The 24,367-nt window shown below is 38.8% G+C and overlaps 1 protein-coding gene across 1 annotated transcript in view; it reads right to left on the reverse strand.

The window, feature by feature from the left end:
• The window catches only part of LOC133762097 (phosphatidylinositol 3,4,5-trisphosphate 3-phosphatase TPTE2-like), a 110,750-nt gene that overhangs the window by 56,094 nt on the left and 30,289 nt on the right, over positions 1-24,367 (reverse strand). The window contains exons 7-12 of the mRNA XM_062195171.1: positions 17,795-17,848; positions 15,491-15,544; positions 13,420-13,473; positions 11,549-11,602; positions 10,862-10,915; positions 6,300-6,353 (exon numbers count right to left, since the gene is read on the reverse strand). Coding sequence (XP_062051155.1) covers positions 6,300-6,353; positions 10,862-10,915; positions 11,549-11,602; positions 13,420-13,473; positions 15,491-15,544; positions 17,795-17,848 — 324 coding nt within the window. The remainder of the gene's footprint in view (positions 1-6,299; positions 6,354-10,861; positions 10,916-11,548; positions 11,603-13,419; positions 13,474-15,490; positions 15,545-17,794; positions 17,849-24,367) is intronic.

A 24,367-nucleotide genomic window follows, 5' to 3' on the forward strand; every position in this document is an offset into this window, starting at 1 on the left:
CTTTCTTCACATTTTGATCATGATCATAAATACCTCACTTTGTCATATTAATCTGTTTTCAAGAAAAAATAGTAGGAGCTGGGCTTTGGCACAGCAGGTTAAAGCCCCTGACTGTAGCACCAGGATCTCATATGGGGGCCAGTTAAAGGCCCAGCTGCTTGAATTCTGATCTGGCTCACTGCCAATGTGCCTAGGAAAGTAGCTGAGGATGCCTGCAACCATGTGGAAAGGCCTCTCTCTCTGTCTCTACCTCTCTCTGTGACTCTGTCTTTGAAAGAAATAAAATAAGACTTTTAAAAGAACAAATAGTATATATGTATGTGTATATAATCTCCACATATGAAATGAATGTGGCAAAATGTTAACAATTAATAAATTTTCAAGCTGAAAAAAATAATAAACTTATAAAATAGAAAGCTACCTACAGATAAAAGGAGACTTTAGAAAACTATGTCAAAGACATGCTGATTGTCACTGATGCTGCTAATCAAAACTTCTCAAATCTCCATCTCTCTGGGTATGTGTGTGTGTGTGAGTGTGTCTGTGTGTCTATTTACATGTGTGTTGGCTTACATATACAAATATGTATTCATTTATAGAGAGCTCACGTTTCATCGACGCCTTCATCAACAGATACTGCTGTTGACTCACTTAATGTGGTGCTGGAGGATTAAAAATGTGTGTATCAGATACACATAATTTTCTAGATTTTATCTTAGTTCAATTAGTTACAATTACTCATTAACTTATAAACTGGTTTATCTTTAAAAAAAAACAATTAAAAAATTTAAACCATAGACGTGGCAAAAAGTTAACAACTACAGATTTAAGTATAGTTGTTTACAGTTGAACCTAACCACAATTTGTAACAGTATTTATTTCAAAATTCACCCTGAGTTTGCAGGTACCAATTTCTCTTGCTCCATCCAATTTCATGATTCTCAAGTACAGTCACCATCTCAATCTCCATGATCATAACATCTCTACAGTCCCTCAGGTAAGGTCAAGCAGACCTGAGGTGGCAGCTGCTTTTAACGTGATGGTGTGTTTGTGGGTAGGCACCAGCCTCACATGTGGCACAGCTCTGGAGGGTGAAGGATACATCCAGGATGCATTAGCTTTATTCTTTTCTGCTGAGGGCACCTCAGCTGCTGTCATTGCCACTTCCTCGTTCCATCCCGATGGCTTTCTCTGCAGCCTTGGCCTGCTCTGGTAGAGTGTCGTACATTCTGATACTTTCCTAGGGGTTTTGGCTGCTACAAACTAAGGGTGAAGTAAGCAGTAACAAGAGAAGGAGGTGAAGTAAGAAGCAAGAAGACTCCCTTCTCAAACTATTATTATTATTTTTATATGAAGATTCAAAACAAAGAGTATTACATACAGAAGCTTCCCATGAAAAGAACATTAGGAATGGCATGGAAGGAACTCTGTATTCCCATGGATGCTCCTGACAGTGACTATCCCAAATTCTCTCTCTCTCACACACACACACCAATTCATTTATATATTATTACCTTGTAAATTCACTTGGGGATGTTTTCAAGTCTGACTGGACAGTACTAGAGGATTAAAAAGGTACATAGTAAGATGCTGTGTGTCTTGCATAATTTGCTGTTTTACTTATAATGGTTACAATAACTCTTCAACTGGCTGACCCTTAAAAACTTCATATATAAATTAATTATTTGGAGTAGAATATACCATGTTCCTTAAAAATGATGATTTATATCACTGTGTTAAGTACTTTAGTCCTGTCAAAAATGTAATGGTTCAGTATTAAAGTGCAGTTTCTTTCTTTCTTTCTTTTTTTTTTTGACAGGCAGAGTGGATAGTGAGAGAGAGAGAGAGACAGAGAGAAAGGTCTTCCTTTTTGCCGTTGATTCACCCTCCAATGGCCGCTGAGGCCGGCACATCTCGCAGATCCAAAGCCAGGAGCCAGGTGCTTCTCCTGGTCTCCCATGGGGTGCAGGGCCCAAGCACTTGGGCCATCCTTCACTGCCTTCCCCGGGCCATAGCAGAGAGCTGGCCTGGAAGAGGGACAACTGGGATAGAATCTGGCACCCCAACTGGGACTAGAACCCGGTGTGCCGGCGCCGCAAGGCAGAGGATTAGCCTGTTAAGCCTCGGCGTCGGCCTAAAGTGCAGTTTCTTACTACTGAATCTGAAGCAATGTGTAAAAACCTTTTGTGATGGAATTTATTTGAAATTCAACTTTAGGACTCTTATTGCACCTAAAGCCCTGCTTCCTAAGCCTTTCCTTCACTCCTTACTTTAATTCATCAGGGTGACCTTGCTTCCCTTTAGACAGGGTCTAGTAGCTGGTAGCATGAATCAGGGTTCCCTCCAGTATGCTGTTATTTTTAGCTTCAGGGTACCTGCCTTACTAGGTAGCAGAGAACTGGAGGATGAGAGACACATCCATTACCACCTCCCCTTTCTGCTAAAGATTTATCTGCTCCCTGTCTACTGCTTCCTCCCCTTTTCTCCAAATATGACTTCTTGCTACTTTCAGCCAATCCAATAAGGTCTCATACAGAGGATTCTGAAGATATCCTGAGAGTTTGGCTAGTGATGCCCAGGGTATGAATAACATGCGGAAGAGGAAGCATTCATCTTGTAACATTTTTCTCTCTTATCCAATCCACCCCAAAAGAAAGGTGCCTACATAGGCTACAGAGAGACTAGTTAGAAACACTGTCAAAGATGCTGTATACCATATACGTTTCTGACTATGAACTTCCCAAATCTCCATCTCTTTCTTTATCTATGTATATATATGAATGCTTGCATATATGTATAAATGTATATATTTATATGTATATGTATGTTGATATATTTTATTTTATATATATATATATATATATATATATATATATATATATATATCGCTTCACTTGTAGCTCCATAACCATGTAGTGCTTCATGTTCATATATATAAAGTCCTGTTGGATTTTAACACATATAGTCAGAACTCTTTATGACTTTCTAGGTTTAACTTTTGGTCTTAAAGGTTTATATATTTTGTGTATTGTTTCCAAAAATCAGCTTTTCTTTTTGTTGATCTTTTGTATTTTCTTTTTTTTTTAAGATTTTATTTATTTATTTGACAGGCAGAGTTACAAACAGTGTGAGAGAGAGAGACAGAGAGAAAGGTCTTCCTTCCATTGGTTCACTCTCCAAGTGACCGCAACAGCCAGAGCTGTGCCAATCCAAAGCCAGGAGGCAGATGCTTCTTCCCGGTCTCCCAGGCCAAAGCAGAGAGCTGGACTGGAAGAGGAGCAACCAGGACTAGAACTGGCACCCATATGGGATGCCAGCATTGCAGGTGGAGGATTAACCTAGTGCACCATGGCGCCGGCCCCATCTTTAGGTTCCATATCATTTCTTTCTTTTTTTTTTTTTTTGCATTTCACTTATTTCTGCTCTGAATCTTAATATTTCTTAGCTCCTTTTAATTTGGGATTTGGTTTGTTCTTATTTTTCTAAGTCCTTAAGATTTCACATTAGATTCTTTATTTGATATTCTTCTTTTTTGAAATATAAGCACTTAAGCTGTGATGCCAGATGAAAAGATGGTAGACATGGTACCAGCCATAACATGTTTCCAGAGCACTCGAGAGGTGACTTTTCCAGGGCTGTTAGCTTTTTGTTCCTCTTTTTTGCTTAACGTTCCTTTGCTCCCTCTTTACTACTCTTTGCTCCAAATAATACTGAGTGTCCCAAACCCCTATGCTTGGCCCACTTTACTAAAATCTCATACACAAAACATTTGAGTTTCCTAAGTGTTTTCCTGTAACTAATGGTGATAATACACTAACAGAAAGAAGCATCTTCCATGATCTATTTTTCTTTTATCCAGTACAATCTTTGAAACATGGAAATTTACCTACAGATGGTAGTGTGAAGGTCTCACTCTCTATTGCCATGATTTCTCCTGACTGTGAAGTTCCTATATCTATTTTTTTAAGATTTATTTATTTATTTGAAAGTCACAGTTACACAGAGAGAGGAGAGGCAGAGAGAGAAAGGTCCTCCATCCAATGTTTTACTCTCCAGATGGCTGCAATGGCCAGAGCTGTGCCGATCTGAAGCCAGGAGCCAGAAGCCTCTTCCCAGTCTCTCACTTGGGTGCAGGGGTCCAAGGACTCAAGCCATCCTCTACTGCTATCCCAGGCCATAGCAGAGAGCTGGACAGGAAGTGGAGCAGCTGGGTCTCGAACTGGTGCCCATATGGGATGGCAGCGCTCAGGCCAGGACGTTAACCCACTGCACTGCAGTGCCATCCCCAGTTCCTATATCTCAATCTCCACCTTTCTGTGTGTATGTGTGAGTCCATAATGAATGCATGTGTGTATGTGTGCGTGTGTGTGTGTATGTATGTAGAAGTTATATATCTTATTCATCTATTTGTATTTATTTTTTTCTCAGAAACCTTTTATTTAAGAAATACTAACCATATATTTCATAATTACAGCTTCATAGATAAGATAATTCTTCCCTATGTACCCACCCTCCCACCCAATCTCCCACCCCTCTTTCTCCTCCCTCTCATATTTTTTTAACTAAGATCTATTCAATTAGCTTTACACACATATGATTAACTCTATGTTAAGAGTTCAACAAATAGTTGAAAAAACCTGTTCCTTCTGTAATTGTTTGTTAATGTATCTTTATGTATTCATTTATGTCTCACATTTCATTGATAACTTCACCAAAAGGTGCTGGTCCACATGAAGGAGAGCTAAAGAATTTAAAATACATATAATCAGACACCACTTAACTTCCTAGGCTTAACTTTTTGGCTCAAATTAGATATAATTTATATATAATTCATAATCCTTCTGCTAATTGCAGCACAAGAGTCAATATACAGAATCAAACTAAATATCAATAAATGAATAAAGTAAATGTGGTATATAGGTATATACACAAAAGATGGCTACTTAGCAATCAAAAAGATAAATCTTGTCATTTGCAATGACATTAATGGAACTAGAAATATATTAAATGAAAAAGCTGGGCCATAGAGACAAATACAGTAAAACCTCATTAATACATAGAATCTAAAGACGTCTAGTTCATGGAGGTAAAGAGTAGAATAGTGCTTATCAGAGAACTGAGAAGGTAGGTGGGAATGGGGAAGAGCATCTCAGCAAGTTAAAAGTTACAGAGGGTGTGGTATTGTGGCACAGTGAGGTTAAGCCGCTGCTTGTGACACCCACATGGCATATTGGAGCACAGCTGAGTCCAAGCTACTTGACTTCCAATCCAGCTTCCTGCTAATGTGCCTATGAAAGCAACGTAAGATGACTGAAGTGTTTGGTCTCCTGCCACCTATGTAGGAGTGAAAGGGTTCCAGGTTTTTTACCTCAGACTGGCCCAGACCTGGCTTTTGTGGATGTTTGGAGAGTGAACATGGATGGAAGATTTTCTCTCTCTCTCTCTCTCTCTCTCTCTCTCTCTCTGTCTCGTGCTCTTTCATATGAATAAATAAATCATTTTTAAAAGGTTACAATTAGCAGGAATATGTATTTTGTTTTTTGGGGGTTTTTGTTTTTTTTGTTTTTTGTTTTTTTGACAGGCAAAGTTAGACAGTGAGAGAGAGAGACAGAGAGAAAGGTCTGCCTTCTGTTGGTCACCCCCTAAATGGCTGCCACAGCCAGCGCACTGTGCCGATCTAAAGCCAGGAGGCAGATGCTTCCACCTGGTCTCCCATGCAGATGCAAGGCCCAAGCACTTGGGCCATCCTCCACTGCCACATGGTAGAAGACTTTCCTGCAGGATTCGCTGTTACTAAGAATGACAAATATACAGACTGCAAGAATCATGCCACTCACAACTGTCCTCTCATCCAGTTAGATCTAAAAAAATAGAAAATTCACTACATTTCTGACAGTGAGAACAGATGATGCCAAAGTTATCATCAGTTTTCAAGGATACTCCCAAGAGTAGACTTACAAATTTCAACCTAATTTTCCTTTTTGTGTCTCATTTGTGTGTGTGTTGAAAGAAATACATTTGTGTATAAACATACATAGGGTACTGCTAATAGTTTTTCAGAAAACAGAATTAAAATTAGCTATGAATTTTGGAAATGCATTCATAGTTTTATAATAGTATCCATATTCTAAGAACTTTCTAAAATCTCTCTGTGCTTGAATTTCAGCATAAATTTTGATTTTAATTCCATTTTCATGAAATTCTTGAAGTTCTCTCCTATATCTAGTCATGAGTGTGTATACATGGGCTTGGTATTACACATATATATATATATCTTTTAACATTTATTTATAACTCACATGGTACTGGGTACCTCCTCATGAGTGTCTGATGCCCATTCTTCTGTATTTAGTCTAAAGAATTGAAAAGTAAATAGTGATATACCATAGGTTATGAGATCTTATCTTTTTGTGTCAACTAATTACATTCCTTCTAAAAACTGATATACATACATATATCACTGTTTTTGAATTGGCTTTTTAAAAATTAGAAATGAAGTTCTTTGTGGTGAAAATGAATATATTAGGCTTGTGAAGGCTGTAATATATACAGATTTAAGAACCTATTAACACCAACTTGTAAGAGTCTTTTGAAGAGGCATTTATTTCAATCTCCACTACTTTTTATAGGTATAAATCTCACTTACCATGTCTAGATTCCTCTCTCTTATGTCCCTCTTTCCCCTCTTTATTTTCACCAATCACCAATCACCAATCACCTGGTCTCCCATGCAGATGCAAGGCCCAAGCACTTGGGCCATCCTCCACTGCCTGCCTGGGCCTCAGCAGAGAGCTAGACTGGAAGAGGAGCAACTGGGACAGAACTGGTGCCCCAACCAGGACTAGAACCCAGGAATAAGATTTAATATTCTATTGCAAGTAAACTTATTACTGTCAATGATAATACATCATATATTTCAAGATAGTTAGAGGAGAGAACTTTAAATGGTTCAGCATAAGGAAATAATGTGTATAGTAATGAATGTTATTGACTCTGATGTGCTGATTATATGAAATATAATGCATTGAAGCATCGTATTGTACCCTGTGAATCTGTACAACTTAAAAATGTGTTAAAGGCCTGCATTGTGGCATAATATGTTCAGCCATCATCTGCAACACTAGCAACACATACCAGTACTGGTTCTCCCTCTCTCTCTGTAATTCTTTTCAACTAACTAGATAAATTTTTAATTTAAAAAATATTAAAAATATAAGCATCTAAAATGCATTTGTATTTCTGAGGGAGGGAAGGAGAGAAAGAGAGAGAGAGAGAGAGAGAGATCTTTCATTTGCTTGTTTAATCCTCACATGTTTGCAACAGCCAAGGCTGGGACCTGCTAAACCCAGAAGCTCAGAACTTATTCTAATTCTCTCACATGGGCTGCAGGGACTTAAATATGTGAGCCATCACCTGCTGCCACTCAGGGTGTACATTAGCAGGAAGCTAGAATTGGGAGCAGAGCAAGGACTGAAGCCCAAGCACCTTGATTTGGGATGCAAGCATCTCAATCAGCATCCTAACTGCTCCACCAATTGTCAGTCTCTGTGCATTAAAAAAAAATACTCTACTTGTCATGGAAGCTCCTGAAAGTGAGACTCGGAAATCTCAGTCTCCCTGTGTCATTGCCTTATGTTTTTTAGTGTGTGAGTATATGTGCATGTGTCTTTGTGTATATGAATAAACACATCTACTCACATTTCATTGGTTACTCTGTCATGGGTTACTTTTGTTGGTTTACTCAGATTTTGGATAAAGGATTAAAATGGTACATGTTTCTTTTTGGGTCTATGAGATTTGATCTAATGTATCTTTAAATATCCATGTACATATCACCAATTTGGATTGGCATGTCAGTTCCAAAATTAGATTGAGTCTTTATAGAACAGTATTGAATATCATAGACTTGTGAAATACTAATACATCCAGACTAAGTAACTAGACCTTTTACATTTTTAAAAATTTATTTTCATTTCACTTGAAAAGCAGAGAGAATGTGAACTTCCATCCACTGGTTCACTTGCCCAAAAGGCCACAATAGCCAGAGCTGGACCAGGCTGAAGCCAGGAGCCTGAAGTCCATCTGGATTTCTCATGTGGGTTCCAGGGACTCAAGTATTTGAGCCATCACCTGCCACCTCTCAGGATGCAGATTTTCAGGAAGCTGGGTTGGAAACAGAGGGGCTTTGACTCTAACTAGGCACTCCAATATGCAATGTGAGCTCCCCACTATGAGATGAGAGTGTCTCAATTGATTACTTAGCTGTGACAAATGCCCACCTCATGTAAGTAGGTCTTCATGCTAAAATATAATCCCCATTTGCTATGAAATCTACTTGAAGTTCAATTTCTGTTTTTAGGTCCCTATACTTTTGCTCCCTCAAAATTCTTTATTCTCCTTCCCTCCATTACATCTTTAATTTCACCTATCATGGTTGTATTTCTTGCCCAAAGGATAGATTTGAGAAGCTGCAGCCCTGAAGCAGGGACTCTATCCAGTGTGATGATGTGTGTGGGTTTGGAGCATCAGCTTTGTATGGTGGCAGAGCTGTAGAGGAGAAGGGGTAGACCAACATCTCATTAGCTGAGGATTCCTCTGCTTTCTGCTCACTGCTACCTCCACCTTGCTTCAAACAGGATTCACCCCTTCCTTTCACTCTAGTACAGTCTCTGCCTGGTAACCAAAGGTAATAAACAGTAGGAATAAGAAGTTCCCCTCTGTAAATTGTTCTTTTTTCTACCTTAATCCCAAAGACAAAAATATTCCACACTGAAGTTTACCATGAGAGGAGGGTAGAAGCGACCCTATTACAAGGAAACCCAATACATGGATGCTCCCGACAATGAATAATCAAAATCCAAGATTTCTGTGTGTTTGTGTGAATGCATGGATTTGCATGCATGTATGTATGTCTATAGAAAGACAGAAACAGAGAAAGGCAGACAGACAGACATAAATGTTTATTTATTCATTTATATCTTACATTGCTTTGGTTTTTCTCCCTGAGGATTCTGACTCATACAGGACATTGCTAAAGGATTAAAAAGGTACACAGTGAGATACCATATAACATCTTAGACTTACTTTTTAAGCTTAAAATATTTACAGTTACTTTTTAATTTATCAACTAGTTGTCCCCTGAACAAGTCACCTGTAAATCAGTTATTCTTCCCTCCATCACCTCTCCTTACTTTCACCCATCAACAGTTGTTTTTCTTCCTGTGAGGTATAATCAAGTATCTGCATGCCTGGGACCAGAGTTACATCCAATGTAATGGTGAGTTTGGATTTTGGCACCAGCCTTAGTTGGTTGCAGAGATTCGGAGGGTGAGGACTCCCCCAGGTTCCATTAGTTCTGTTCTTTTATGCTGAGGGCTATACTGCTTGCTGTCCACTGCTACCTCCAACTTATTTCAAAAAGTAGTCTCTCTTCTCTTCACCCACTCTAATAGCATCTCATACACAAGGACTCTGACAGTTTCCCAAGAGGTTGGCTGCAACTAAGAATGACAAATATGCCAACAAAGAGAAGCACCCCTCTTATGACAGATTCCTCTTTAACCAACTCAACCTAAGAAACACTGGAAAGCTACCAACAAATGTTACAGTGAAAACATTTCAAGAGTATCAAGAGGTACCCTGTGTTGCAAAGGGGAACCTAACAGTAATTTCACAAATGTTTATCTCTTTTTCTTGTTCACCTTTTCTATAGTGTGTGTTTGTATATGTGGGTTTCCAGAAGGATGTGTGGATATATATTTATTTTTCTCTGTGTGTGTGTTTTGTGTTTATGTGTGAGCTAAGGGATTTTAAGAGTATATAGTTGAAAATAAATTAATTAATTTAAAAAGAAAAATTTAAAAGAAAAAAGAGTATGCAGTTGAACCTGAGGTGTAATTCTAAATTTATTTTTATTTGGTCAGAAACCTATTATTACTCTACATAAACTGGTTGATCTTTAAATTTCATGTGTACATCACAGTTTGAACTCAGCCTGTCATTTTTGTTAGAAAGAGGCTTTCTATGCCAGTAATCAATATCTTAGTCCTGAAAATATCTGCTTCAATATTTATGTAAAGCTCTTTTTTATTACTCTAGACCCAGTGAGGGTCAGCCTTTTGTGGTAGAATTTATTTCAAATTCCACTTCACTTTGAGAAACTAAAATCTCACCAAATTTCTGATTCTCAAATCCCTCCATTGCCTCCCTACTTTCAAATCTGTGTCTTTCTTATCCATGAAATATGGATACGGTAAAGTAACTCCAGGCCTAATTCAAAATCATAATGCATTTCAGAATGGGTTTGGGGCACCATTCCCACATGGTAGAAGACTTTCCTGCAGGATTCGCTGTTACTAAGAATGACAAATATACAGACTGCAAGAATCATGCCACTCACAACTGTCCTCTCATCCAGTTAGATCTAAAAAAATAGAAAATTCACTACATTTCTGACAGTGAGAACAGATGATGCCAAAGTTATCATCAGTTTTCAAGGATACTCCCAAGAGTAGACTTACAAATTTCAACCTAATTTTCCTTTTTGTGTCTCATTTGTGTGTGTGTTGAAAGAAATACATTTGTGTATAAACATACATAGGGTACTGCTAATAGTTTTTCAGAAAACAGAATTAAAATTAGCTATGAATTTTGGAAATGCATTCATAGTTTTATAATAGTATCCATATTCTAAGAACTTTCTAAAATCTCTCTGTGCTTGAATTTCAGCATAAATTTTGATTTTAATTCCATTTTCATGAAATTCTTGAAGTTCTCTCCTATATCTAGTCATGAGTGTGTATACATGGGCTTGGTATTACACATATATATATATATCTTTTAACATTTATTTATAACTCACATGGTACTGGGTACCTCCTCATGAGTGTCTGATGCCCATTCTTCTGTATTTAGTCTAAAGAATTGAAAAGTAAATAGTGATATACCATAGGTTATGAGATCTTATCTTTTTGTGTCAACTAATTACATTCCTTCTAAAAACTGATATACATACATATATCACTGTTTTTGAATTGGCTTTTTAAAAATTAGAAATGAAGTTCTTTGTGGTGAAAATGAATATATTAGGCTTGTGAAGGCTGTAATATATACAGATTTAAGAACCTATTAACACCAACTTGTAAGAGTCTTTTGAAGAGGCATTTATTTCAATCTCCACTACTTTTTATAGGTATAAATCTCACTTACCATGTCTAGATTCCTCTCTCTTATGTCCCTCTTTCCCCTCTTTATTTTCACCAATCATAGTTGTCTTCCTTGAGTATCAAATAGAATCAAGTGACTATGCATTTGGAGTGTAAAAGAGTTTTGCCATACTCCTCACTACAAAGTTCCCAAATCTCAATTTCCTCCCTTTCTGTATGTGGATATGTGAGTGTGAGTGTCTGTATATATATATGTGTGTGTGTGTGTGCACGCGCATGTGTTTATATACATATATTCACCTATTTTTATATATAATTAACATATATTATTTTGCACTTGTGTGTATTTATACATATACCTTCTTATTATATTTATATCTTACATTTCACTGATAGCTCCTTCCCAGGAAGTTGACGTGAATTCATATACCGTGGTGCTAAAGAATATAAAATTCAAATAGTTAGATACCAATGTGACTTCCTGGACTTCACTTTCAGTTCAATCTACTCTATAATTTGTATACTAGTTGACATCAATTTACATGTAAGTTGGTTATTTCCAAGAAAATGAACATTATTTGTTTATAATGCGTATCATTAAATGACTCAAGATTCTTGTTCAGGACTGGTGCTGTATTGTAGTGGGTTAAGTTACCACTTGCAGTGCCAGCATCTCATATGTGTGCCAGTTTGAGTCTCAACTGCTCCACTTCCAATCTAACTCTCCACTAATGTGCCTGGGGAAGCAGCATAAAAGGTGGACCAAGTCAATGACAGCAACCCAGATGAAGCTCCAGGTTCCTGGTTTTGGACCTGCCCAGTTCTGGCCCATTGTGGCCATTTGGAGAGTGAACTTTCTTTCCCTCCCTCTCTCTCTCCACACTCTATCTTTCAAATAAATATAATAAATTGGGGCCAGTCCTGTGGTGTTATGGGCTAAGCCTCTGCCTGTGGTGCTGGCATCCCATATGGGCACCAGTTCTTGTCCTTCTTGCTCTACGTCTGATCCAGCTCTCTGCTATGGATTGGGAGAGCAGCAGAAAATGGCATAAGTGCTTTGGACCCTACATTTCCATGGGACATTTGGAAGAAATTCTTACCTCCTGGTTTCAAATTGGCTCAGTTCAGGCCATTGCATCCATTTGGGGAATGGACCAGCAGATGGAAGACTTTTCTCACTGTCTCTCCCTCTCTCTGTGTATAACTCTACCCCTCAAATAAATTAATAAATAATTTAATATTTTTGAAAAATAAAAATGAGTAAATAAAATAAATCCTATTTTTATAAAAAGATTCCTGTTAAATTTGTTAGTGTTGAAACTAACAGAGCTCTGGAGAGTGAAGGACTCTTCCAGGGTTGTTAGCTCTACTTTTAGTCCCTCCTGCCCCCCAAAATGTCTCTGCTCCCTGTCCACTGCTGCCTTCTTCTGGCACCAAAAAGGATTCTCTCCTCCTTCTGTCCAATCCAGTAAGGTCTTTTTTTTAATATGATTTTTTAAGATTTATTTATTTGAAAGTCAGAGTTACATACAGAGAGAAGGAGAGGCAGAGAGAGAGAGAGAGAGAGAGAGAGAGAGAGAGAGAGAGAGGTCTTCTATCCACTGGTTCACTCCCCAGATTGCTGCAATAGTTGAGCTAGGCCAACCCAAAGCCAGGAGCCAGGAGCTTCTTCTGCGTCTCTCACCTGGGTGCAGGGGCCCAAGGACTCAGGCCATCTTCTACTGCTTCCCCAGGTCATCAGCAGAGAGCTGGATTGGAAGTGGAGCAATCAGGACTCAAACTGGTGCCCATATGGGGATGCCGACATTGCAGGCGGCGGATTTATTTGCTATGCCACAGCGCCAGCCTCACAGTAGTCTTATAAAAAGTTAAATCAGACATAAAAAGTTAAATCTGGTGAGCCTTGGATTGCTACTACTTAAAGTAGACAAGATCCTAACAGGAATAAGGATGTGTCTTATAACATGTAGCTCCTTTATCCAACTTGACCAAAAAAAGAGAGTTACCTACAGATTCTCCACTGAGAAAATTAAAAAATAGTGACATATGTTGCTATTGATATCCTTGTCAGTGAATCTCAAAAACTCCACTCTTCTGTCATTCTTTCCTTTGTGTGTGTGTGTATGCTTGTGTGCATTCCAATATATGTGTATATTTTAATATTGTGTGTATATGTTGAAAGGAGGATTTCCATACACATATGCATATATATACATATACATATATATCTTTAAGTGTTTATTTTATAACTCACGTTTCATTAGTGACTCCATCAGAGGCTACTGGCATCAAGTCATTAGAGGATGGACTAAAGAAACATGAGAGTACATAGTCATACACAACACATAATTCTAAACTCTTTTGAGGGTCACATAGCTAAAACTATGGTACTACCCATGAAATGATTGACATTTAAATGCACTTGTATAAATCATTAATTTGAAATTGGTAGGTCTTTTTAAAAATTAGCAATAAGGGTTTATATACCAGTAATAAGTATCTCAGGTCTATGAAAATAGACGTATATCCAGAGTGAAGTAACTATTATATTAACGCCAAGCTGTAAAAGTACTTTAGGGTTCCATTTCTGTCAGATTTCACTGTAAGTTACAGGAAATGTCCCTTTTACCCTACTTATATTTCTGATTCTCAAGTCCTTCACTTCCTTACTTCCATGCATCATTGTTTCTCTTGCCTATGCCATATGGTCAAGTAGCTGCAGGCCTGAGTCAGGGGCTCCCTCCTAAGTGATACTGAGTGGAGACACCAGCCTTATGTGGTGGCAGAGTTTGGAAGATGAGGCACAAATCCAGGTTCCATTAGCCCTGATCAATTCTGCTGAGAACACCAGAGTTCCCTGATGACTACTTCCTCCTCTTTCTCCAAATGTAAATCTCTCCTTCTTCAGCCCACTCTAGCAGAGACTCACAAATGGCAAGCCTGAGTTTCCTAAGGGACTGTTTGTCCCAAACTAAAAGTGACAAAGATACTGACTGGAAGAGGCATGCCTTTCATGACTTCTGATTCTGTTACCAAATTTGACCTAAGAAAGACAAAAAGTTCTCTACACATATTGAAATGTTCTCAAGGACCCTCCTTCACAGTAAATTTCACAAGACTCAACTGTTTTCTTTCATTGTATTATGTTTCTACATGTGTGGTGTTGATAGAAATATCTAGGTGTGTATGAGAGCAATTAAAAATGTTCATGGTGGCTGGCGCCATGGTGCAGTAGGTTAATCCTTTGCCTGTGGTGCCAGCATCCCATGTGGGGGCTGGTTTGAGTCCCGGCTGCTCCTTTTCCAATCTATCTCCCTTGCTATGGCCTGGAAAAGCAGTAGAAGTTGGCTCAAGTACTTGAGGCCCTGCAACCTCATGGGAGACTGAGAAGAAGCACCTGGTGACTGGCTTTGTATCAGTGCAGCTTCAGCCATTGCAATTGTTTGGGGAGTGAACCAATGGAAGGAAGAACTTTCTCTCTCTTTGTCTCTCCCTGTCACTGTCTGTAACTCTACCTCTCAAATAAATAAATAAAATCTTTTAAAAAAAGTCCATGAAAATGGAATTGAATGATAAGCTTATTATAATGCAAACATTTTTAAATACAGGCATAGTTATTTCATAACTTATATTTCCATTCATTTTGGTTTTAAAAAAGATTTAGTTGAGAGGCAGAGTGATGGAGAGAGAGATACCTGGCCTTTACTAATTCACTCCCTACATGGCTTCAATGACTGCAGCTGGACCAGGCCAACATCAGGAGGCAGAAACTCTATGTCAGTTTCCCTTGCAGGTAACAGGGCCCAACACTGGATCATCAGCCACGTCCTTCCCAGATACATTAACAGGAAGTTGGACTGGAAGGGGTGCAGCCAAGACTGGGACAAGCACCGTAATCTGTGATGCCTTAGTTGCAAGTAATATTAACCTGCTGCACTACAATGTGGGCTGCTCCGTGAGTTTTTGATGATTATTCATCCACCCACCTAAACACATACACACATACCACATATACATACACAGACAAATATATGTAATCTGACATAAATGCAACCCTTATAGATTAGGGATTAAAAGAGTAGTTAAAATTTCACTCTGGATATATTTCTGTTTTAATAGTCCTGAGATATTCATTATTGTCATATGAAGCTTCATTTTTAATTTTCAAAAATACCTACCAAGTTCAAATTAGTGATATGCACATGTGTATTTAAATATCAATCAGTTCACAGGTAGTAGCTTAATTTTAAGGATTGTATATACTTACCAGTGTCTTGGGGAATTCATGTATACATACACACATATTGAATTTGTTTTTCACTCACTTGTCATTGATGGATTCCACATCGGTAATGGATTTTGAGTCTTCTGATTGTAAGCTAAGGGAATATAAAGATATATGGTCAGAAATTACACAGGATTTTATCTTACTATTTTTGCTCAAATGACAACAGTTACTTTGAATGTGAACTGGTTGATCTTCAGATGGTCATGTTATATCACTGTTTGAACTTGGTATGTGTTTTTAATAGAAATGAATCTTTATGGGGTGTGGCTGGGACTTTGGGCAGTCACTGTGGGAGGCTCCACATGCTCAGGGCTCCCAGGTTCCCTGGTGAGGGACATTGCTGGGGAATCTGAGTTTACACTGAAGAGTGAACTGATCCTTGGTGTGGTCCTAGTGGCAGAATGAACAAATATTATACCCACTGGGGCTAGCGTCCAGGCACCAGTCTCATTTGAGGAGAAGAGGTGAGCTGAGGCTATGTCAACAGAGCAGAAAAAATTTCCCCTCTGATTAAAAAAAAGATTTTCCACGCCCAGCCCATGTGTCACCTTAGACACTGCCTTCACCCTGGAGTACTGAACAGAGCTTGCTGACCACAGCCACCAGACACCTCTAGGTATTCACTGAAAAAATTGACACTCTGCTAATACAGAGGCATAATCCAAAGATAAAAGCTACCACAGCAAAAAGACAAAGAAACCAATGAGTATCTCAAGAAATGCTAAATAATAAATGCACCAATTCAAGAAACAAGAATAAGGAAAAAAGCATGATGGCTTCCAAAAGAATACAACACTTCAATACTAGATTATAAAGGTGAAGAGATTGAAGAAACGCTAGAACTGGAATTCAAAAAATTTATTGTAGGATTACTCAGATGTAATCAGAAGCAAATGCACAAACTAATGAAATCCATACATGAAATGAATAAAAATTTATCCCATGAAATTGAGATCTTAAAGAGAAATCAAAATGAAATCTTAGAAATGAAGAATTCAATAGAACAAACAAAAAATGCAATGGAAAGCCTTAACAAGAGAATTTGTGAACTAGAAGAAAGAATATCCAACTTAGAAGACAAATTGAAGGAAATTATATGTCAGACCAAAAGGAACAAGAAGAAATTGGAAAACTAAAACACACTGTTGGAAATCTACAAGGCACTATCAAGTGATCAAGTATATGGGTCCTAGAAGTTCCTGAAGGCATGAAAAGAGAAAGTACCATAAGGCCTTTTTCATTTAATAATAATAGAAAACTTCCCATTTTGGAGAAAGAAAGAGACAACCAAGTAAAGGAAGCACATAGAACTCCTAATACACATGACCAGAGAAGATCCTCCCCATGACAACACATTTTAATCAAACTCTCTACAGAAAACCATAAAGAGAAGATTGTAAAATGGCATGAGCAAAATGCTAGATCACTTTCAGAGTATTTCTAATTAGACTCACAGTGGACTTTTCATCACAAACATTACAGGCTATGAGAGAATGGTGAGATACATTCCATCTTGAGAAAAAAAAAACTGTCAACCCAGAGTACTGTATCTGGAAAAGCTATAATTTTTGAATGAAGGTGAAATAAAGACCTTCCATAACAAAGAGAAATTCAAAGAATTTGTCATCACCCATCCAGCCTTGCAAAAGATGCTTCAGGATGTGCTGCACACAGAAACACAGAAAAATGGCCATCCCTACCAAAGAGAAGATAAAGGCAGAAAATCCCCCAGTAAAAACACAAAGGAATCCAAAGTAAAAAAAAATAGGAATAGTAAAGGAAAAATTGCAGGCCAAAGTCATTTCTTATCAATAGTCACCTTGAATGTAAATGGCCTCAACTCTCAAGTTAAAGGACAGAGACTGTCTGAATGGATTAAAAAACAAAACCCATGTATTTGTTGCCTACAAGAAACACATCTCACCAACGAAGATGCATGCAGACTGAAAGTGAAAGGAGAGAAAAGATATTCCATGCTCCTTTTGATGATTATTCATGCAAACACCTATACACATACACACAACACATCTATATACACAGGTAAAAATATGTCATCTGACGTAAATGCAACCCTTATAGGCTAGGGATTAAAAGAATAGTTATTTCACTCCGGATTTACTTTTGTTTTAATAGTCCTGAGGTATTCATTATTGTCATATGAAGCTTCATTTTTAATTTTCAGAAATGCCTTCCATGTTCAAGTTAGTGACATGCACATGTGTATTTAACTATCAATCAGTGCATAGTTAGTAGCATAATTTTAAGGATTGTATATACTTACCTGTGTCATTTGGGGGATTCATATATACATATACACACATTGAATTGGTTTTTCACTCACTTTTCATTGATGGATTCCACAAAAGTAATGGATGTTGTCTCATTTGGGTTTGAGCTAAGGGAATATAAAGATATATAGTCAGAAATCACACAGGATTTTATCTTATTACTTTTGTTCAAATGACTACAGTCACTCTGGACGTGAACTGGCTGATCTTCAGATGGTCATGTTATATCACTGTTTGAACTTGGTAGGTATTTTTATTAGATATGTAACATTATGGAGGCTGATGTAGTGGCATAGGTTAAGCTGAACCTAGGATGCTTGCATCCCATTGGGCACTGCTCTGCTTCCCTGCTGCTCCACTTCTGATCAAGCTCCCTGCTAATGTGCCTGGGAAAGTGACAGAAGATGACCCAAGTTCTCGGGCCCATGCATCCACATGGGAGACCTGGAAGAATGTCCTGGATTCCTGGCTGTGGTCCAGCCTCATACCAGCTATTGTGCCAATTAGGGAGACTAACAGCAGGTACCAGGAGAGTGCTGGACTTCTGCAATCAGCCAATGTGGGCCTGCCACAGGACTGAAGATGGGAGCTATGCTCCCTTGCAGCCCTCTCCTCCCATCAAGCTCTCTCTTCCCCATCTGTGAATTCTGCTTTTGGAACTGAGTGTGGGTTCTACAAGTGCCCCACATTCTGTGGGGTGGCCAGCTAAAGCTAATTCCTCCAACTGAAGAGTACATCCTGATGGTGTCAGAGGAAATATTCATCCTTATTCAGGTGCTACCACTTCCATTACAGGAATGGCCTAACAGTGGAGACCTCTCCCCTCACTACTGTGTGTTCTACACAGGTCTAGAGTATCTCCACTCTGGCATGACCCCTGGAAACTGTGAGTTACTCTGATTCCAACACTGTAGGCATTGATTACAGTCAAATAAATGATAACACCATGCTACAGTACCCAAGTGAAACCAAAGCCAACATTGCCTGCCAAATTGACACTCCATGTCAAATCCTGAAAAGTATATTATCATGAAAGCTAATAAATAAGAGAACATAGAGACATCTTATCTACCAGATATGCAATTCTCAATGTAGGTTCACAAGTAATATGAAAAAATAAGGTGCCATGATGCTTAAAAAGGAACAGAATACCATTCTTGTATCAAATCTCAAATAAAAAGTGATTGATGAAATGACTGAAGAAGAATTCAGAAGAGGGATTATATGGATTATCAAAGAGATACAAGTGAACACAGACAAATAGTTAAATAAAATCAGAAAATAATGCATGATATCAATGAGACATTCAGGAAGGAGGTAGACATCTTGAAGAAGAACCAAACAAATCTTGGAAACAAACTCAACAGATCAAGCAGAAAATAAAGTTGAAAGGAAGTACCTTTCTCTGAAGGGAGGAGAGAATTTCCACTTTGACTATGACCCTATCGGAATAAGATCAAAGTCAGCGAACTCTAAACGCTTCCATAGCCCTGGCAACTCATGACTAGAGCCTAGGGAGATTACTGACGCCATGAACAGGAGTGTCAAATTGTTAAGTCAGCAACAGGAGTCACTGTGTACTTACATCCCATGTGGGATCTGTTCTTAATGTGTTATCTAATGTGCAGTGATGCTATAACTAGTACTGAAACAGTATTTTTCCACTTTGTGTTTCTGCGTGGGTACAAACTGATGAGATCTTTACTAATTATATACTGAATCGATCTTCTGTATATAAAGATAATTGGAAATGAAAAAAAAACCCTGGTGTTAAATTGGAAATGGCATAGAAAATTAATTAATTCTTTTAAAAAAATATTATGTAGGATCTCTGTCTTTAATGTGCTGTACACTCTTATTTAATGCTATAACTAGTACTCTAACAGTATTTTTTTTTCACTATGTGTTGCTATATGGCGGCAAACTGTTGAAATCATTACCTAATATATACTAAACTGAGAATTGAAAATGAATCATGACGTGATTGGAAGGGGAGAGGGAGCGGGAAAGGGGAGGGTTGAGGTGGGAGGGAAGTTTTTGGAGGGGGAAGCCATTGTAACCCATAAGCTGTACTTTGGAAATTTATATTCATTAAATAAAAGTTTAATTAAAAAAAAAACCTCAACCACAGACTTGATCAAATGGAAGAAAAAACATCTGAATTTGAATAAAAATCATTTGGAAAATAGAATAATATATTCAAAATTCTGAAAAAGTCTTACAGAATACTTTAACCACATTAGCTATATTTCATAAATGAAGGGAAAGATATTCTAAGACAAACAAATTGAAGAAAGTTATCTATATCAGATCAGCTTTACAAACAATGCTTTAAAAGCTCTATAGATATAAACAAAGGAATATAACTATCTTTGTGAAAATACACTTTTGCATTAAAATTGCACATTGTATATTTGTAATGAGTATCTGTTCTGTGGAATAAAATGACTCAAGATTCATGTTCAGTTTTTCTGCAAAGTGACAGCCTCCTACCTATCAGTTTACTTCACCTGTGCCTGCAACAGCCAGAACTGGCCTGTGCCAAAGCCTGGAACCAGGAACTCAATCTGGTCTTCCAGATCCTTGGCAAGGATCCAAATACCTGACTGCCTTCTAGCATGCACATTAGGAGGAAGCTGGCATCAGGGATGGGGCCCGCACTAAAATGCAGATGCTTTGACACAGGAAGTTGGATCTCAAATGACATAGTACCCACTGTGTCAAATGCCCAACTCTCCAAGACCCCTTTTTTCTTCACTTTATTTGAAGGCAAAAAGACTGAGAAACAAATAGAAGGATCTTCTCTTGGTTGGTTCACTCTCCAGATCCCTGCAACACACACAATTGGGGCCAGGCTGAAGCCAATAACCTGAACTCAATCCAGGTCTCCACTTGAACAACAAGAAAGAAGCACTTCAGCCATTACTTGCTACCTCCAGGGTGTGTATTAGCAGGAAGCTGACATGAAAGTGAGAAGCCAGGAGGAAAACTAGGCACTCTGTTAAGGGATGTGAGTGTCCCAAGTGGTGACAATCACTGCACCAAAATCTGATCCTTTCCTGTGAACTTTTTGAAGTCTCCTGCATGTGTTAGTGTTTAACATATTTTATTAACAGGCTCCACATATTTCACTGATATCAGTTCATTCACTGTAAACTAATGGATTATAAAATATATAGTCAGGGGCCAGCATTGTGGCACAGTGGGTAAAGCCAACACCTCTGATGCTGGCATGCCATATGGATGCTAGTTTGTGTCCTAAGTGCTTGCTAATGGCCTGGGAAAAGTGGCAGAGGATGCTGGTTTATTCCCCAAATGGACAAAAAGCTGGGGCTGGTAAGGCTGAAACCAAGAGCCAGTAACTCCATGTTGGTCTCCCACATGGGTGCCCAGAGCATTAGTAAGAAGCTGGATTGGAAGTGGAGCAGCTGGGACTTGAATTGCCACTCCAATATGGGATGCAGCATTACAAGTGGCAGCTTATTCTGCTGCCCCAAACACTGTTCCTCTTCATTAAACTTTTTTTTCCTCAAACTTTTTGAAGTATCTTTTTCCATTTGCTTATAACTTACATTTCAATGATGGGTTTTTCATAGATTTCTAATGTCAATTCATTCAAGGGGGAGTAAAGGATTAAAGAATAGAATGTAGGCACAAATCATGTGATTATGCCTTACTTTTGGTCAGGTGATCACATTATTCTTTTCTTTTTAAACTTTTATTTAATGAATATAAATTTCCAGTGTACAGCTTATGGATTACAATGGCTTCCCCCTCCCATAACTTCCCTCCCACCCGCAACCATCCCCTCTCCTGCTCCCTCTCCCCTTCCATTCACATCAAGATTCATTTTCAATTCTCTTTATATACAGAAGATCAATTTAGTATATATTAAGTAAAGATTTCAACAGTTTTCACCCACATAGAAACACAAAGTGAAACATACTGTTGGAGTACTAGTTATAGCATTAAATCAAAATGTACAGCACATTAAGGACAGAGATCCCACATGAGGAGCAAGTGCACAGTGGCTCCTGTTGTTGACCCAACAAATTGACACTCTAGTTTATGGCGCCAGTAACCACCCTAGGCTGTCGTCATGAGTTGCCAAGGCTATGGAAGCCTTCCAAGTTCCCCGACTCTGATCATATTTAGACAAGTTCATAAAAGACAGGGTGAGGATAGTAACCAATGATCCTAAGAGTGGCATTTACCAGGTTTGAACAATTATACAGCATGAAGTGGGGAAGAGGACCATCAGTACACACAGGTTGGGAGTAGAGCCATTGGAGGTAGAGTAGAAGTTATGATTACGAAGGAATGAGGCCCAAGTGTGATAGACAGGGTCTAGAACAAAAGACAGAGTCATTATTAGAGGAGCTAAGAAAGGTGCTGTCTAAGCTACAATGAAGTTTTCTGACTGAGAGGCAAACAGAACCTGATAGAAGGGGCTTGATAATAATCTGGTGGGCTTTAGGCCTTGTAAGTTAAGAGGCCCAGACCTATCTATCTCTTCACATGGGGTATATCCTAAGGGAGGTGTGAACCTCCTAGGGGAAGGCACTCTGTTGACTTTCATTACTTGGCTGGCCTGGGAGGAGAGCTGGGGGCTCTCTAACAAGAAATTTACAGTTCTGCCTGCAATGTTGCTGACCCTACTTGACCATACCCTCAGCTGTAGTGGTCATTTTGGAAGTTGGGCTGAGTGAAGGGCTTTTCAGCTTAGAGCCAATAAGATCTGTGGCTCTGACCTTGGCATCCTTCAACTCCAGGGCAGGTCCATTTCCAGTGATCCAACTCTTGGCAGAGCTGCCAGGGCTCTTCACAAGCTGACTTCTGCTGAAGCCCAGGCTTACCACATTGAAAGCCACTGCAGTGGACTGGCCTGTTGGGTCTCCTTGAGGGCAGATCACTGTACAGATCAGCCATTAATAGGCCTGCCACCCATTGCTTCTGATGCTTAGCTTTCTTTTCCTCCTGGTTTTTGTTAAAGCAGACCAGAGGATGCAAGTCAAGGGAGTGCCCAAGTCCCATTTCTAATCTTCGGTGGCCTGAACTACAAGTCTATACTCACAGGCATTTTCTGTAGTAGTTTTTCTAAGGTAGACAATGCCCATGAGGAAAATTATATTCTCACTTAAAAACTTTCTTTCCCTTTGCTCTGAAAGGGAGGTTTTTTCTACTTACTGTTTACTTCACTGATGACGAAGTAAATCTAGCTGTGAGATTATTATTTAAGTTCTTATTTTGTCTATGCTATTACAGAAAAATGTTAGCCATCTCTTTTATAAGGTCTAAAGATTAAATAGTGCGTCTGACACACATTATTCTAAAACTTGATGCTTTAATATGTATCTCTTTGTTACTCATTTGAAACTGGCTTTTTTATAGAGAGCTTTTATTTAATAAATGTACATTTTGCAAGTACAACTTTTGGATTATAGCTGTTCTTCCTCCTATACCCACATGAATCTGGCTTTTGGTGCCGGCACACTGGGTTCTAGTCCCAGTCGGGGCACCGATCCTGTCCCAGTTGCTCCTCTTCCAGGCCAGCTCTCTGCTGTGGCCAGGGAGTGCAGTGGAGGATGGCCCAAGTGCTTGGGCCCTGCACCCCATGGGAGACCAGGATAAGCACCTGGCTCCTGCCATCGGATCAGTGCGGTGCGCCGGCCGCAGCGCACCTACCGCGGCAGCCATTGGAGGGTGAACCAACGGTAAAAGGAAGACCTTTCTCTCTATCTCTCTCTCACTGTCCACTCTGCCTGTCAAAAAAAAAAAAATCAGGGATGAGTTTATATGGTGCTAATGATTTCCTTAGGCTGGTCCAGTTTTATGTTCTGATTATCTTAATATTGATGTGTAAAAGGCTTTTGTGGTAGAATTTATTTCAAATTCAACTTCACTTTATGATTATACATCACTCTTACTTCAACAAGTGCTGTGCTTCCTAAGTACACCTATCACCTCCTTATTTCATTCCAAATGGCTGTCATTCCTGCCCCTCAGAGAAGGTCAAGTAAATTTATGTGTGAGTGGCTCTATTAGTGTGATGGTGAGTTTGTTTTCAGGCACCAGCCTCATATGGTGGCAGAGACCTGGAGGATGAGGAACACACCCAGGTTCCATTAGCTCCCTTCTTCTCTGCTACAGGCTCCTCTTCTTTCTATCCACTGGCACCTCCTCCTGGCTCCAAATAAGACTCTTTCCTTTCATCCGCCAGTACAGTAAAGTCTAACACACAGGCGTTTTGAAAGTTTCCTTAGAGCTTTGTCTAGGGGTTACTCAATGTGAATATTACCAGGAGGAAGAAGTATTCCTCTTATGACATGCTCATCTTTTATCCAAATCTGTGCAGAACTTGGGGAAAGTATCTACATATGCCACAGTGAGAACATTAAAAGTGTCAAAGACTCTCTTGCCATGCTCCACTCAAGAAGTTTGCCACACTTCTGTCTTCTCCTTCTTCTGGTATATTTGCTTTTGTGAGTGTCTATATATGTATCCTCTCTATATTTGTACATATCATTAGCATATATCTATATTTATCTGGCAATGCATACTTGTCCATATATTATAGTTGATTTATTTATGTCATAGCTATCGCTGGGAGCTAGATCCCAGGCACC

This window comes from Lepus europaeus, chromosome 6 (assembly GCF_033115175.1).
Source record: "Lepus europaeus isolate LE1 chromosome 6, mLepTim1.pri, whole genome shotgun sequence".
Taxonomy (NCBI): Eukaryota; Metazoa; Chordata; class Mammalia; order Lagomorpha; family Leporidae; genus Lepus; species Lepus europaeus.